General features: G+C 41.2%; 1 protein-coding gene across 6 annotated transcripts in view; it reads right to left on the bottom strand.

Annotated features, from left to right (window-relative positions):
- Positions 1 to 16257, bottom strand: part of DCLK2 (doublecortin like kinase 2) — a 152211-nt gene that overhangs the window by 23167 nt on the left and 112787 nt on the right. For 3 of the 6 annotated variants that reach the window (XM_067035637.1, XM_059066712.2, XM_067035639.1), the window contains 3 exons: positions 11676 to 11751; positions 10732 to 10840; positions 9040 to 9097 (listed from right to left, as the gene is read on the bottom strand). In XM_067035637.1, the coding sequence (XP_066891738.1) occupies positions 9040 to 9097; positions 10732 to 10840; positions 11676 to 11751 (243 nt within the window). The remainder of the gene's footprint in view (positions 1 to 9039; positions 9098 to 10731; positions 10841 to 11675; positions 11752 to 16257) is intronic. The other 3 variants (XM_067035638.1, XM_067035636.1, XM_067035640.1) reach the window with 1 other exon arrangement.

Raw genomic sequence — 16257 nt, 5'->3', positions numbered from 1 at the left:
TTTTTTTTTTTTTTTTTTTGTGGTACGCGGGCCTCTCACTGTTGTGGCCTCTCCCATGAGCGCAGGCTCCGGACGCACAGGCTCAGCAGCCATGGCTCACAGGCCCAGCCACTCTGCAGCATGTGGGATCTTCCCGGACCGGGTCACGAACCCGTGTCCCCTGCATCGGCAGGCGGATTCTCAACCACTGCGCCACCAGGGAAGCCCTGTGTAATGTCTTAACGCTTATCCTTAGAACAGTCCTTGGAGGGGGCATGCACACCTAGGGTCCTGACATCCCAGTCCACATTTTTTGTACTGCACAGTATCACCTTTCAAAGGGGGAAGCTTCAGTCAAAGTTGTAATTTTTCAAAATGATAGCTGCAAAGCTGAAACTATTTAATTCCTTGAAAAGATAGGAACTAGAGGTAGTTTCACACCAACTGGGGAGTCAAGGCAGAACCACACCAGGCTTTGTACAGGAAGAGAATCTATGCCCATTAATGAGCAGGGCTGGAAAGACTTAGACTGGCTTTGGAGTCAGCAGACAGGGAAGAACAGTGGTTCTCAGAACCCAGCCAACCACAGCTGGGAGGCCACAGGGCCCCCTACCTGGCTGCAGTCCCACAGGGCAGCAGCACTAGGCAGCAACAGAGCCCTGGTCCCTCCCAAGGGAAGCAGCTGTACAGCCAACTCCTCGGGGCCACAGAGACAAAGGAAAGATGCAGCAAACCCGCCACATTTGTATACCTGTTTAGAAGCCTTTGGCTCCTCTGTGCCAACCATGTCCTTAATCACAGTAACAAGCAGAGGTGGGTGTACCTTTGTGAACATGTAAAGGCAACCAAATGAGTTTATTTCACTCTGTGTGAAGCCAAGACGACATGGTAGTAAAATGGGTGTTTGATTTTTTTTTCTTTTTTTTTTTTTGGCGGTACACGGGCCTCTCACTGTTGTGGCCCCTCCCGCTGCGGAGCACAGGCTCCGGACGCGCAGGCTCAGCGGCCACGGCTCACGGGCCCAGCCGCTCCACGGCATGTGGGATCTTCCCGGACCGGGGCACGAACCCGCGTCCCCTGCATCGGCAGGCGGACTCTCAACCGCTGCGCCACCAGGGAAGCCCAGGGGTGTTTGATTTGTTAAGCTAAGGGGAACTATCACGTCAGTTTTCTCCCTCCTCCCAATTTCCCCCAGGTTGGGAGAGTCTATAAATTTACCTCTCGTCAGGAGCTCTGTCTGTGATGCTAATTTAGAGTGACATATGTAAAATAATCCCCATCATCAGTACCCCAAGAATTCTCTCAAATTGGAGCTAAAATAAGGAGTCTACCACATACGGAGACTACACTTCCCCAAAGTTATCTTTTTCATTAAAAGTCACAACAGAGAGTCTTCTGAGACGCATTGTGGAACTTCTCTCAGGGCCTCTGGGCAGTGTTACATTTCAAACATTAAGTGAATATTGCAACATTTTCTCCACCATTATTTATTATCTCGGCTTACTGTATGCTACTCAACAATGGCTAGTATTCTATGCACATAGTGAAGGTTTTTGTTGGGATGTGGCAGCTATTTGCCTTTGTTTCCCAACCTCTGACGATGCATGTAAATACGTCTTTGAAGGAACAATCCCCTTTTTAACGTAAACCATCCTCAGAAGCAAAACAAAACAACGCACAAAAATCTTTACAAACGTTATCGTCCTATTTCTTATGCAACCCGTATGTAATCTTTGTTTCTAATATACAAAAATGCTCTCTAGGTTACATTTTCCAGGGAAATTTTTCTAAATACAACGTGAACATCATGTACTGCACTGAACTTGCATTATTCAGTCATCTACCATTATTTATGTTAAGTGATTCATGATTCTCACTCCAAATAATTTACACATGAATCATTTCATGGCGGTGTTCCACAGTTTTGTATGTGAGAGTAAATGACAAAGAAAACTGCTCACTTGGCAAAGGATACTGCCCTATCCTTGGCCAGGGTGGTTTTTAACTGACAAAAGAGAGAGAGACAGCCAGAGAGAAACAGATTAGCGGAATAAACAGCTCTCTCAAACCAAAGAATCATCTCATCTCCAGTCCTTCCCGCCTATGTCCTTTGTCTCACTGAATGAACCGGACTGCCCAGAGCAGACAGGAATTCCACCCGGACCCTCCTTCCTGCATCCTCCTGCACAGCCAATCAATCACCGATCCCTGCCAGGTCTGCCTTCTCAATAGCCTCGGGGATACATCCATTCCCATTTTATCCCTTTTGCCAATCTCTTATCTAGACCTCCAGGCACTTGCACAGGCGGTTTTGTCTGGAGCTCTCTTTCCCCACTTCTTGGTGAACTCCTATTTACCCCTCAGCACCACATGAGACCTCACCTCCTCCAGGTGGCCTCCCCTGCTCAACTGTGACTGGGTTAGGAGCCCCTCGAATTTGTTCTCAGTGCCCCTGCCCTCTACTCCAACCACAGCCCTCACCCTGCTGTCCCGGAGCTTTCTGTTTACCTCGCCCTCCAGCAACTAGCATAGTTCGTTCTGAAATGCTCAAGAAAGCAGAAGACATAAACACGTCATGTGCTGCTCTCGGTCAACAGTGGCTTTACAGCTGGTATCTATATTGTGGGGTGAGTACTGCTGAGGATCATGCAGCGAGGGAGATGAGATGCTCAGATCGCTACATGTAATTTCTGCGGTAGATGCGTGTGGTTGGTTGAATAACGGCCACACAAAGTTACCAAGTCTTAATGCCTGGAACTTGTTAATATTACTGTATTTGAAAAAGTGTCTTTGGAGATGTGATTAAAGACACTGCAACGAAGAGATAGCAGGGGATTATCTGGGTGCCATCACAAGTGTCTTTATGAGACAGAGGCAGAGGGAGATTTCACAGACAAAAGAGGAAAAACAGACACACAGAAGAGACGGAGGTGAAGACGGAGGGAAGGTTTGGAGTGAGGTGGCCACAAGCCAAGGAATACTGTCAGCCACCAGAAGCTGCTTAGAATCAAGGTACAGTTTCTCCCCTAAAGCTTCCAGAGGGAGTGTGCACCTCAGACTTTTAGCCACCAGAACTGTGAGAAAATAAATTTCCGTTGTAAGCCACTAAGTTTGTGGTAATTTATTCCAACAGCCTCAGGAAACTAATACAATATACATTTGGATTTACGTCCTGCCTGGACCCATAGCATGTAGATAATGAATGCAGAACTCTGGGAAGAGAAGGACCACTTCTAAGCACCACAACAGAAAGCTCAGGGCTTCATACACCGTGGGAATTCAATAAATATTTAGAATGAATATTATTTAGAATATCAAACTTGGCAGAATTCTTAAATTTACAAACACCATAGCCTTCTCAAAAGCCTCCTTAAATTTGGCCCCAAGGTAGATCTTGCAAAAATCTCCTATGTGGCATGTAAATCAATAAAGTTACAACACTCCTTCACATCATACACAAAAATAAACTCAAAATGGTTTAAAGACTTAAATATAAGACAGGACACCATAAAACTCCCAGAAGAGAACACAGGCAAAACATTCTCTGACATTAATAATAGCAATGTTTTCTTAGGTCAGTCTCCCAAGGCAATAGAAATAAAAGCAAAAATAAACGGGACCTGATTAAATTTATAAGCTTTTGCACAGCAAAGGAAACCATAGACTAAACAAAAAGACAACCTATGGACTGGGAGAAAATATCTGCAAAAACGATGCAACCAATGAGGGTTTAATTTCTAAAATGTATAAACAGCTCATACAACTCAATAACAAAATAACAAACAACCCAATCAAAACATGGGCAGAAGACCTAAACAGACATTTCTCCAAAGAAGACATACAGATGGCCAACAGGTACATGAAGAGATGCTCAACATCGCTAATTATCAGAGAAACGCAAATCAAAACTACATTCAGGTATCACTTCACACCAGTCAGAATGGCCATCATTAAAAAGTCTACAAATAATAAATGCTGGAGAGGGTGTCAAGAAAAGGGAACCCTCCTACACTGTTGGTGGGAATTTAAATTGGTGCAGCTACTACTGAGAACAGTATGGAGGTTCCTTAAAAAACTAAAAATAGAATTACCATATGATCCAGCAATCCTACTCCTGGGCATATATCCAGAGAAAACTCTAATTTGAAAAGATAATGCAACCCAGTGTTCATAGCAGCACTATATACAATAGCCAAGACATGGAAGCAACCTAAACGTCCATCAAAAAATGAATGGATGAAGAAAATGTGGTATATATACAAGGGAATATTACTCAGCCATAAAAAGAATGAAATAATGCCATTCGTAGCAACGTGGATGGACCTAGAGATTATCATACTAAGTGAAGTAAGTCAGACAGAAAAAGACAAATACCATATGATATCACTTATATGTGGAATCTAAAATATGACACAAATGAACGTATCTACAAAACAGAAACAGACTCGCAGATATAGAAAACAAACTTATGGTTACCGAAGGGGAAAGGGGGTGGCGGAGGCATAAATTAGGAGTTTGGGATTAACAGATACAAGCTACTACATATAAAATACTGGGTTGGCCAGAAAGTTTGTTTGGTTTAAAGTAAAAATAAAAGAGACATTTTTCATTTTCACAAAGAACTTTACTGAACAACATATTCAGTAAACAAATGAACTTTTTTGCCAACCCAGTAGATAAACAACCAGGTCCTACTATATAGCACAGGGAACTATTGTATATTCAATATCTTGTAATAACCTATAATGAAAAAGAATATGAAAAAAAATACATATGCATAACTGAATCTCTTTGCTGTAAACCAGAAACTAACACAACATTATAAATCAATTTAAGAAAATCTCCTACTGAGGGACTTTCCTGGTGGTCCAGTGGCCTGCACTCCCAGTGCAGGGGGCCCGGGTTCGATCCCTGGTCAGGGAACTAGATCCTGCATGCATGCCGCAACTAAGAGTTTGTATGCTGCAACTAAGAGTCCACATGCTGCAATGAAGATCCCGCATGCCGCAATGAAGACCCAGCACAGCCAAAATAAATAAATAATAAATAAATAAATATTTTTTAAGAAGAAAAAGAAAACCTCCTACTTGGAAGAACGCAACATGCTTTCCATCTTCTGGGCCTCTACTCAGGCTGCGCTGGCCACCTCAAAAGCTTTTCTGTCATTACTGCCTACTCAAGCCGTACCTACAGCTCAAATCCAGCTTGAATGCTTCTTGCTCTAAGGCATCTCCACTGAGCACCTACTTCTCTCTCATGTGCTACCCTGAACTCCCATAACACTTTTACGGAACTGGTATTAATGTTAAATTACCTTATTCCTAGCCCAGTATCACTTATTATCTACCAATTATAATAAGGTAATAAGTATTACCTTATTCCTTGCACAAACATCAAATGTTAGGTAAACAAGTGAATTGATCTTGTACATTACAGAAAAGCAAACAGAAAACCAGAGGTTAAGAATTTTTCCCAGGTTTTTATTATAGGAACAAATGCATAAATTGAACTTGGAGAGGGATCATGGTAAATTGGCCAGTGTAGACTGGCTGTGCAACCAACTAGCCCAAAGGTCCAATCACTGCTCTGCTTCTGTGTAACTTTTGGGAAGCTATTTAATTTGAATTTGTCTCTTTATCTGTAAAACCAGTACATCTGTTTTGCAAGTCATTAAAGATGATGGGCAAAATTCCTGTATGTCCAAGTCTGGATGGATAATACATTTTGATAAATGGATAGATAATACATTTTGATAAATGGCAGATATTATTTTCAGCATTATTACTTTTCTGTATACAACCCACAAGGCAGAGGTAATGACCGATGCCCCCAAAGAGTGGCTGAATACCTTCCCTTAGATTTTGTTTTAAAAAAGCAAATTCTGGGCTTCCCTGGTGGCGCAGTGGTTGAGAATCTGCCTGCCAATGCAGGGGACACGGGTTCGAGCCCTGGTCTGGGAAGATCCCACATGCCGCAGAGCAACTGGGCCTGTGAGCCACAACTACTGAGCCTGCACGTCTGGAGCCTGTGCTCCGCAACCAGAGACACCGCGACAGTGAGAGGCCTGCGCACCGCGATGAAGAGTGGCCCCCGCTCGCCACCAGCTAGAGAAAGCCCTCGCACAGAAACAGACCCAACACAGCCAAATAAATAAATAAAATTAATTTATAAAAAAAAAAGCAAATTCTCTATACCAATTTTTTTCCTAACTATAAAATTTAGTGGAAAAATCTACCTATTTAGAACAAAACAAGTATGGGATTAACAGATACAAACTACTTTACATAAAATAGATAAGTAACAAGGATTTACTGTATAACACAGGGAATTATATTCAATATCCTATAATAACCTATAATGAAACATAATCTGAAAAAATTACTGAATCACTTTGCTGTACAACTGAAACTAACACAATATTGTAAGTCAACTATCCCTCAGTTTTTATTTAAAGTTTTAACATGATAATTTTTTATAGTCAATGTGGAAATAATTGTTCAAATAATCAAAATATAAGGATGGAAATAAGTATATGATCATGAATTATAAAAATAAAATGACATTCAGTAAGATCCAAATGTTTGAAGTGACCTATTCATTTGCCTCAACACTTAGTGTACCAGACTGAATTTTTTTTGCATAAAGATTTTTTTTTCAACTACTGAGACAGCTGCTTAAATTTTAATCATGTAAATAGTATCCTTACCAGAGCAATTATTTTTAAACTTTTTTGAAAAAATACTTTAATACAGTTGTTTAGAACTTGGCTCCCAAATTATGACACATTCTGCTTAAATCACACAATATCAGATACAAAGAGCAACACCTACTTACATATGGAGACAGGCTTTGCAGCTGAAAGTATAATAAAATTGTTAGCACAATAACTAAAAACACATAGAATTATGTAAAGAAAATTACATTTAGGAAAATCCTTATTCAAAGAAAAGTGGGGCATTTTGCACAGACTCCGCTTCATTAGCTGTCACAATGTAGTAAAAAAAAAAAATTTTAAAGTGTATGACAAATTTGCCTATTGGATTTTCCATTCTGGGTCTCTGAGAAGACTCTTCTAACACTGTATCATAATATTTTAAGTTTCCTGTTAAAAATACACAATTTTGTAAATGTCTGAAGAATAGTTTTAGGAGTTCCATAAATATAAAACCACTGCTATCACATCAAATCCTCCTAGCTATAACTTCTGAATTCCTCTGGCATATTAATAATATTAATAGTTAACATATGTTAAATTCTTGTTATATACTGGTACTTTTCTACATGTTTTCTATGCTTGAATTCAATTAATTCACAATAACCTATGCCTTCGATATTATTAACAACTGCATTTTATAGGAAGAAACAGAGGCACAGAAGGGTTAACTAATTTTTCCAAGGTCATACAGCAAAAAGAAGCAGAGCCAGGATTAAACTTTATACAATCTGGCTCTAGAGTAGTACTGTTCAATAGAAATGTGATCCACATATGTAAATTTAAGTTTTCTAGTAGCCATGTTAAAAAATATAAAGAGCAGGTAAAATGTATAACCTATTTAACCCAATATATCCAAGATATTATCATTTCAACATGTAATCAAATACAAAAGATATTAATGAAGTATCTTACATTCTTCTTTTAGCATTAAGTCTTCAAAATCTGTTGTGTTTTACACTGAGAGTACATTTCAGTTCAGACTGGCCATACTTCAAGTGCTCAGCACCACAAGCACGAGGAGCTCCGAGTTGGACCATGAGTTCTAGAGCTTTCTCTCTCTTTTTTTCAGTTAATTAAATTATTTATTTATTTTTGGCCGTGTTGGGTCTTCATTGCTGTGCATAGGCGTTCTCCAATTGCGGCGAGCGGGGGCCACTCTTCATTGTGGTGCGCGGGCTTCTCATTGCGGTGGCTTCTCTTGTTGTGGAGCATGGGATCTAGGCACGCAGGTTCAGTAGTTGTGGCTCGTGGGCTCTAGAGTGCCATCTCAGTAGTTGTGGCGCACAGGCTTAGCTGCTCCACGGCACGTGGGATTTTCCCAGACTAGGGCTTGAACCCGTGTCCCCTGCATTGGCAGGTGGATTCTTAACCACTGCACCACCTTCTAGGGAAGGCCCTAGAGCCTGCTCTCTTAACTGCTATGCTACTTACCAGAAAGGAATCTAAAAAGGTCTTTGTCATCACTATTGTAAAATATTTATGCTTTCAAACATAGTTGAAATGGCAGTAATCTAGCAGCATTCCATCATTTGATTTTTTTCCCAGTCCCATCTTCAGAGTAGGACAGAGAAAAAAGTTCATCCATTTGGGGAGACAATCCATGGTGTTTCTGCACATCCCACATCAGCTTTAGTTACAAACTATCTTTCCAAGTATGGCTGTAGAGCAAACACCCTTGGAACACAGAGACAGGGTCTCCCCCAGGGGTGGAGGGCTGATATGTTTCCTGACTATGATAATAAAAATAATGCTCTCCTCTGGGGCAGAGGCTGGGTAGGATGCTAGTGGCCCCCTCATAAGATTGGGGGGTTCCTAAGCTTGGGGGTCCTCCACTGTGACACAAACCCACTGTGTGGACAGCATCCAGCTGGGCCCCTCTGCATCACTTCTGTGGGCTTTGGGAGTTAAGGGGAACCAGTGCAAGCATGGAGCTCATGCTATCTGCTATGGCACCAGTAATAGTTTTTGTCTCTGACCCAGGAATCTTGTGTCTTCTGCCACATCTACAAAGCTGGAAGGCTAATTTCTTAGTTTGAAAAGTCTCAGAACCCTCACAGTTCTTGAGGCACCTTTTGTGTGATGCTGGGTTTTCAATAGAAATCTCCCAGAGAGGAGAACTTGTATTTTTCAATTGTTAGGACAAAGATCAAATCAATTTACTGTTTTAGGATTAAGGTCTCTGAAAAATGGCAGGGAAAAAAAAAAGCTTGATAAGGTTTCCCCCGCTACTATCAGCAGACTATTCCTATTATGATCTTGTCAAATCACCACTTAAATTCCTTCACCACAGTAAACATTTCTAAGTTTTTTCAGTTTCTTTTACAAAACGGTTATGTATACTGTACCTTTCCACAACATTTGGCTTTGTCTATAATCTTTAGGGCAAACTCCTTTCCTGTGGACCTATGGAATAATCAGAGGAAGGCCATTTAAAGACATAAATCAAAGACACCATCCATCCTAATTTCCTCTACAGCACAGACCCAGGGAAAAAAGAGTGGCTTCCTTCTCTATACACCAGAGAGGATGCTGAGTGGGGTAAGGGAGAAAAATACCCACAAAAGATTTTTTTAAAACCCACAAAGCCACACTGTCCATCTCCTTTTATAACTATTAATCATTATAATATTAAGTAACTCACATATTTAAAGTATTTAAATTCTGTTGTATCAGACTTGGACAAGAAGCTGTTCTTCCATACTTAAATCTCAAAAATAGTTCTCTTAGGAGACAGAATAAAATTAAGAAAAATGAATCAAAGTAACAGAAAATTTTCTTTTATCAATGTCTTTACATGAGTCCATTAGTCACTAATTAGCCCATAATTCAAAACTGTAAAGTCTCTAGACTTTCAGTCTCTATTTCTCAGCCAAAACTCCACTTAGGATCTGGTGCCACCTTATCCACACCTTTAAACGTCCGTATCTGGTACTAGAGACATCATTCATTTGACACAAGAATCCTGATGTTGTTATTTAACTTTTAATCACCTTTAGTATAATTTAATCTGAACATGTCAAAAATACATCTTTTAGAATAGGAAAGCAGTTCAAGAAAGAACACTGTGGTATTCTTGGAATAGGTTAGTTCTCTCAAGCACATGCTGCTTTTGCCAGGTGGTCACAGTACACACTGATGAGACCTACCTTGGAAGAATAACTTTTATTTAAACTGCTTCTCCATAATAGAAACCAAACACTGCCTCAGATTTCTAATGAGTCTTTAGAAGTCATATTTTAGATGCTTGTTGCTTGAGCAGCAATCTGTGTACCAGAGCTAAGCAGAGGGGCTTAGAAGACAGGGAGCTACTTTGTGTACCATATAAGGAGCAGTAAAGCTTCACTGGAGATGTAGCAGAACAGGAAAACTGTAGTCACCAGAACTTTCTGGAAAACTCCCTCTCACCCACCTCCCACCACCACAACAAAAATTACCACTTAGAACAGCTAGAATAATAGGCTATAAACACAAAGACTCTAATCTGAGTCTTTTCCAGTTTTCATATTGTTTACAAAAGGCCTGGAACGTAAAAGAATGGATTTGTTACCATCTGAGAAATTAGGACCTTAAACAAAATAAGGCCGGACAAGCAAAAATATAATTTTAATATGAGCAAAAGTTGGCTGATTCTGATATTGAATAAAGTCAGAGCTCATGTAACCTGAACTACTGATAATATGCACTTAATTATTAGCTGAGCGGGTTAATGACTTAATGTAAGTACAGCACTGAGAATAGAGCCTGGCACAGATTAAGTGTTATAGGAGATTTTTTTTTTTTTTTTTAATGAATCGTACTCTTTCCCATTTTTCTCTGGCTCATGGATGAGATATGATATATCTCCCAAAGTACAAAGCAGGTTTATATTCTACATGTATACATATATTTTCCCCTGTCAAGTTGCCTGTGGGCATGCAAAACACTAGTCCTAAGAGTAGACTCTTTAAGAAGGGCTTTCGTTCATTCAGATAAGAATAAACTCCAAAGGAGAGACGTATGTGTCGGTGACCAAACGATTATCCTCACTATCCACTCACCTGTCCATGCACTCTTTGACTACTGCAAAATTGCCATCACCAATAACCTTCCCAATTCTGTACTTCTCAAGAAGACCTGAGGATTCAGAGCACCTGTTTCCATTCACACCTGCGAAAAAGGATAAACACAAAGTCTAATGCACACATCACATTTCACCTTGATTCCTACAGATTGGTGAAATAATAAATCACAATGGAGTTATTTCTAAATCCGTGGTAAAACTAAAGAAAATCCTCTGAGCATAGTCTCTGAACAGAACACCTGAATCACCAATTTCCTTTTGGCCTTGTTGGCTGGAATCAGAAACCAACAAAATCAATAAACCTAACAAATCCCTGAAATATCAGCTGAAAGTAAGTGATTAGCTTTGGGTAAAAGGGAAGTCTAACCAAAACTTTGTAAACTTTTTGTCAGCTCTGGAGAAAGGGGGAGGGGATGAGAATGGGAACTTAATCTTAGAAATTTTCTCTTCAAGATTTTCTAGTGAAGAAAATTCTGGCCAAGTCTTAGGATACCTTGTTAAGGCTAACTTCTGGCTCAAAGTGTCCTCAAAAAGGAGAGGGGGAGGGGCAGGAGAAGGAAGTGGTTAAGATCGACCACTTTTCACAATGTATCCCCAGTGCCCTGTACATAGCTGACATCAAACAAAGAAACCCACTTAAAGTTATCTAAGAACAAGGAAAGTCTACATTTAGGAACTGTAAGCAGATTGCCACTAAAGAAAAATAAAGGAGACTCAAGACTAAAATTTGAAATGGGGGAGCTTAATTAACGAGATTCTATACGTATTGATGTGACCCCTGCCCAATGAGGCTAAACAGGCTAACTGGTGTCAGGATCCCATTGCTGTGTAGGGACATAATTTAGCACAAGTGGGTTTGGGGGGCAACCACGCTCACATGGATGGCTTCCCTCATAGAAGTAACCACAGACTGACAACTACCTTCAGGACTCAGGCAACGATCAAGTTCAGGCCCGCCATTTACATTGGAAGAAGATCGGCCACGTGCAGACGTCTGCTGAAAGAGGAGAGTGCCCATTATTTACCAGGATAAGCTTCTGAATCTTTAGCTAGCTCATCCTTGAGAGAACAGAAAATGCTTACATGATAGAATGCAAAAACAGTAAAATAAAATGGTACAGAAACAGAGGAAGCATCCTCTTGCTTCTCAGGTCACCTTTCTCCTGATACACAATCCCATTAATACAGTTCTTCCTTAGAGACAGTATTTTCAATTCATATTAGTATCAGGAACATTGACATATGTTACTCTTCTTTGATACTGTGTTACTTTTGATCTCAACGAAGTAAAATACGGAGACTTTCACGGCATCACCCGTGAACAAGGTAGTTACTAGCGGCCCAAGAAGGCTTAGAACTATAGATAATTACAAGAACGTCAGCACAGGGTCCCCAGATCCCACATTCCCCAGCCTTCCCCACACCCTGGCTGACCACCGGAGTCCCTGCTAGGGTCGAGCTCTTCTCAGAAGTCCAGCCCCATGTCTGGGAGTGCATCACCTTCCGTACCCTCCTGTAGCTTCAGGACCCAGAGAACAGCCCTGGCTCAATCAACTCCTTCGCCACCCTAAGACAGTAGGAATTCCTCTGAAGCATCATAAGGAGCTTTTTTTGCTAGGAACCAGAGGGGAATAAAAGATAAAGCTTTTAGGTAGGTTCCAACTTCACAAAAAGCTGAAGTTCCCAGTCTAACACAGAAATATCTCTAGTTCTTAGGTAAACTGAAAAACTCATATTATGACGATTATTCATATATTTATTTATTACTATTTTGTTTTATTATTTATTTTCTTTATTATTCTGTAGGCTTATGGAATTTTTTCTTAATTTCCAAGGGCTATTACGCTTTCAAACTCAATCTTTGCTCTTTCATCTTTAATTTTCTTTCTTCTCTTTCAAAAAAAAAAAAAGTATTCCTTTCAGGAGTTTAAACATCAAAAGACTTACCAAATACTGAGAAGCATCTTTGACATTTTTTGTGCTGGTATGTTTACACGCTTGCCTCTAGGCCCAAACTATCCTGGCAGCTTCTGCCCCATAGCAGCTGTGCCTTCTTCATCCCTGCATCTTCCATGGGCAGCACAGGGCCTGGTGCACACACTACTTAATTCACACTTGCTAAATGAAAGCACAGATGGCACAGGTCTAGGGCAGGGACCTACTCTTCCCACAGTGCCCACAAGCTGGAGTCACTGTGTCCTCTCTTTTCCTCTGGGTGAAGTGGAGAATCTCACAGATGCTGAGTTTGGTTCAATCCCGGAAAACCCAATACTTACAACACTCCTTCAAACAGGACCATCCAGAAGTTCTCTGGGGATGAAATATGAGCCTCAAGAATGAGAGGCACATAAAAATTAGGCTGTTTTCTCAGGTCCCACGTAACCACACCTTTGTGGACAGTAAAACCAGGAGTGGCGCGTCCTGCTAGGAAACCCAGGGCCACGGAAAAGCAGTGGTGACAGCCACCAAATGAGCCCCCTCCTGAGGGACAAACACACCTCTCATAAGCATCTGTGTCCTACACTCTGACAGGCGAGCCGTGCAGGAACGTGGGGGTGCGGGTGGGTCGCTTTCTGGCCACCCTTAACCTGATGAAAGTGCTGCAGCCAGACGAACACCTGGCTGCTCAGAGTTCAATCACTGTTTCCTCACAATACAGGTAACTTGGTGGACAAAGTTTCTCAAAATGGAGCTTTTTTGTTTGTTTTATTCTTTCTATTTTTTTTCTGTTGAAATTGAAGGCAACTCCAAATTCACCAGGAGTCTATGCTAGAATGTTTAAAAGCTAGACTTTTATTTATTTATTTATTTTTTGCGATACGCGGGCCTCTCACCGCTGTGGCCTCTCCCATTGCGGAGCCTGTGCTCCGGATGCGCAGGCTCAGCGGCCATGGCTCACGGGCCCAGCCGCTCCGCGGCATGTGGGATCTTCCCGGACCGGGACACGAACCCGTGTCCCCTGCATCGGCAGGCGGACTCTCAACCACTGCGCCACCAGGGAAGCCCAAAAGCTAGACTTTTAAAATCAAGCCCCAGAGTGGGAACATAAAAAGGAAGCTGGAAAAAAAAAAAACCACTTAGCCAATCGCTGACATGTAACAATAACCCAATATTAGTTATTAGCATTTCTCCATTTCCAACTCTGGGTTTTCCTGCAACAGAGGCTTCCTGGAAATTGTGTTAGTAGGTTGCAAATTAGAGTGCAGTGTGCCAGGGCAAATCTCAAGAGGTTATATCTCCTTACTTCTTGTGGTTTTTTAAATTTAATTATTATTTATTATCACCGCAAATTTGATAAAATGTGTGTGTTCTAGGTGTACAGCATCTGGTTCATTATATGTATGAATCGATCTATTCATCTTTGGATCCTTTCCCGTGTAGGTTATTACAGATTGTTGAGTAGACCTCTCTCTGTATTCCTTAGGTGTTTTTTGATTATGTCTTTCATATGTATCAGTACTTATCTGTTAACCCCCATATCCTAATTCATGCATTCCTTACAGATGAAATGAGAATTCTCCACATTATACTGGTCATTTCAGAGAGTGGGAAAGGATGGCAAGTGGTAAAATATTATCTTTTCCCTTAATCTTTTTAAATTTCCCTTGTTACAACATAGGATTATTATCCCTGAATCATAATTCTGTCAGTACACCAGTATAGAGATTATTTCTTAATAGTTAGGTGAGAACCATTTCCTTCTGTTTTTGAGAAAAATTCTGTTACCTCCTTTCAGTAATGGCACTCTTTCCCAAATCAACGGTTCAACAAGGGAGATGCAAGCAGAATAATCATGCAAATACAAAACAATACAACAGCAAGAGAAAATGTCTAACTTCCAATAAGAGCTCAATTTAGAAGAGGGTTTATATCTTCAGAACAAAAGCATGCCTCCTTGACTTGCTAACCAGTCAAAATCTGTGTATTCTACAGAAAATCTGTGATGTTATTCCCATAAAACTACCCTTTACTGCTTCTGCCTCCAATAGATTTCCTAAGCACTAGTGTTTTAATGTACAGGTTACAAACAAAATCCTAATGAGATTAGGACTGGGGCACGAACCCGTGTCCCCTGCATCGGCAGGCGGATTCTCAACCAGTGCGCCATCAGGGAAGCCTGCTGATATGTTCTGACTCAAGGGCTAAGAAGGAAGTCTTGGAAGGAGCTAAAATGCAGGCATTTTTACCTCTTTGTACATTTTCACATGGATGTGTGGCTCTCTGGAGTGTTTACTGAGCTCCTGTCAACCCCTGTAACTTTCTCAATGTTTCTTTTGATTAAACCCCCATTCCCACCTATCCTGATTCCCTGTACAGTCCAGCAATTACAAACCTGGTTTGTGTTGGGATTCAGAGGTGGCAAGGAGCCAGAGCAGGTGGTGGAAGCTGGTCCTCCAGCAACTGGGCTGAAGCCCGGCCTCGGAGGTTGCCTCACGGGCAGCGTGAGGGCACAGGCCCACGTGACAGGCTACTTTCATGTGTACCTGACAAGAGTTTCACTAAATCACCAGGAAATGCAGCTCTCTTAGCAAGGAATGATGGCAAGAAGATTATTTTTCAAGACTCTCAAACAGAATGATTTTTTTTCAAAGTGCTAAACCTCAAGCATTTAAAAACTAGAGAGTTAACAGAAGTGACATAACTGATTACCTGTCCCAATATGTTCCTTGATTTGAAAATAAAGTTTTCATGAAGAAAATGAAAACATAAAGAAATGAGGTAATCATCTTATTATAACACAGCTCAACAGACAGGACATGATTAGACCCACGGGCAGTTTTCCTCTCCTCCCTCAGCTACAACCTGTGCTGGCTGCAAAGGATGCAAAGATGTAGGGCCAAGGTCATTACTGCCAGAAGCTTGCAGTCTCAGGAAGAGGCATGTGTGCACCCTTAAAATCCTTCCCAGAAACCTCACCTAACCATTTGAAGGTTCCTTCTGATGGTTACAAACGACCGTGAGGATCCACGCGAGGGAACCACTTCGCTAAAGCACGAAGCTGCACTTGGCGTGCTGGAATCACACTGCTAGCAATTAAGCTCACGTGACCTCCTGGCAACAAAGCCTGGTGCTCTGAGAATCCAAGAAAAGCTGGGTATTCACCAAGATCTCTGGACAGATCCCTGGCAAATGTGAAGTGCCTATTGTTACATATAAAGCAAAGCATTCCCGGTGCCGTGAGGAGACATGCAGACAAAAGAGGAAGGAAAACACTAGGGCGAAAGCTATGAGACTACAAAATTCCCACCATTTACCAGGCAGAATTTACGGATTTCCTTGTCCCTTGTAAGAGAACTATTCTCTTATTGAAGCAAGAAGAGATTAAAATATGGCATTCCTGATTAAACCTGTCCCATTTCTATTGTCCAACTAAACATTTTTTTTTAAAATCTCTTAAAATGCGAATGAGCTTTCATGCTTCCATCAGCAACCAGGATGCTGAGATAGCACGAAGACTGTGCCTAGACGCTGCATTTGTGTGAGCTGCTCAATAAAGCATAAA

The sequence above is a fragment of the Kogia breviceps genome, chromosome 6 (assembly GCF_026419965.1).
Source record: "Kogia breviceps isolate mKogBre1 chromosome 6, mKogBre1 haplotype 1, whole genome shotgun sequence".
NCBI classification, from domain to species: domain Eukaryota; kingdom Metazoa; phylum Chordata; class Mammalia; order Artiodactyla; family Physeteridae; genus Kogia; species Kogia breviceps.
Note: the sequence above shows the minus strand (reverse complement) of the source record. Positions and strands in the feature narration are given on the sequence as shown.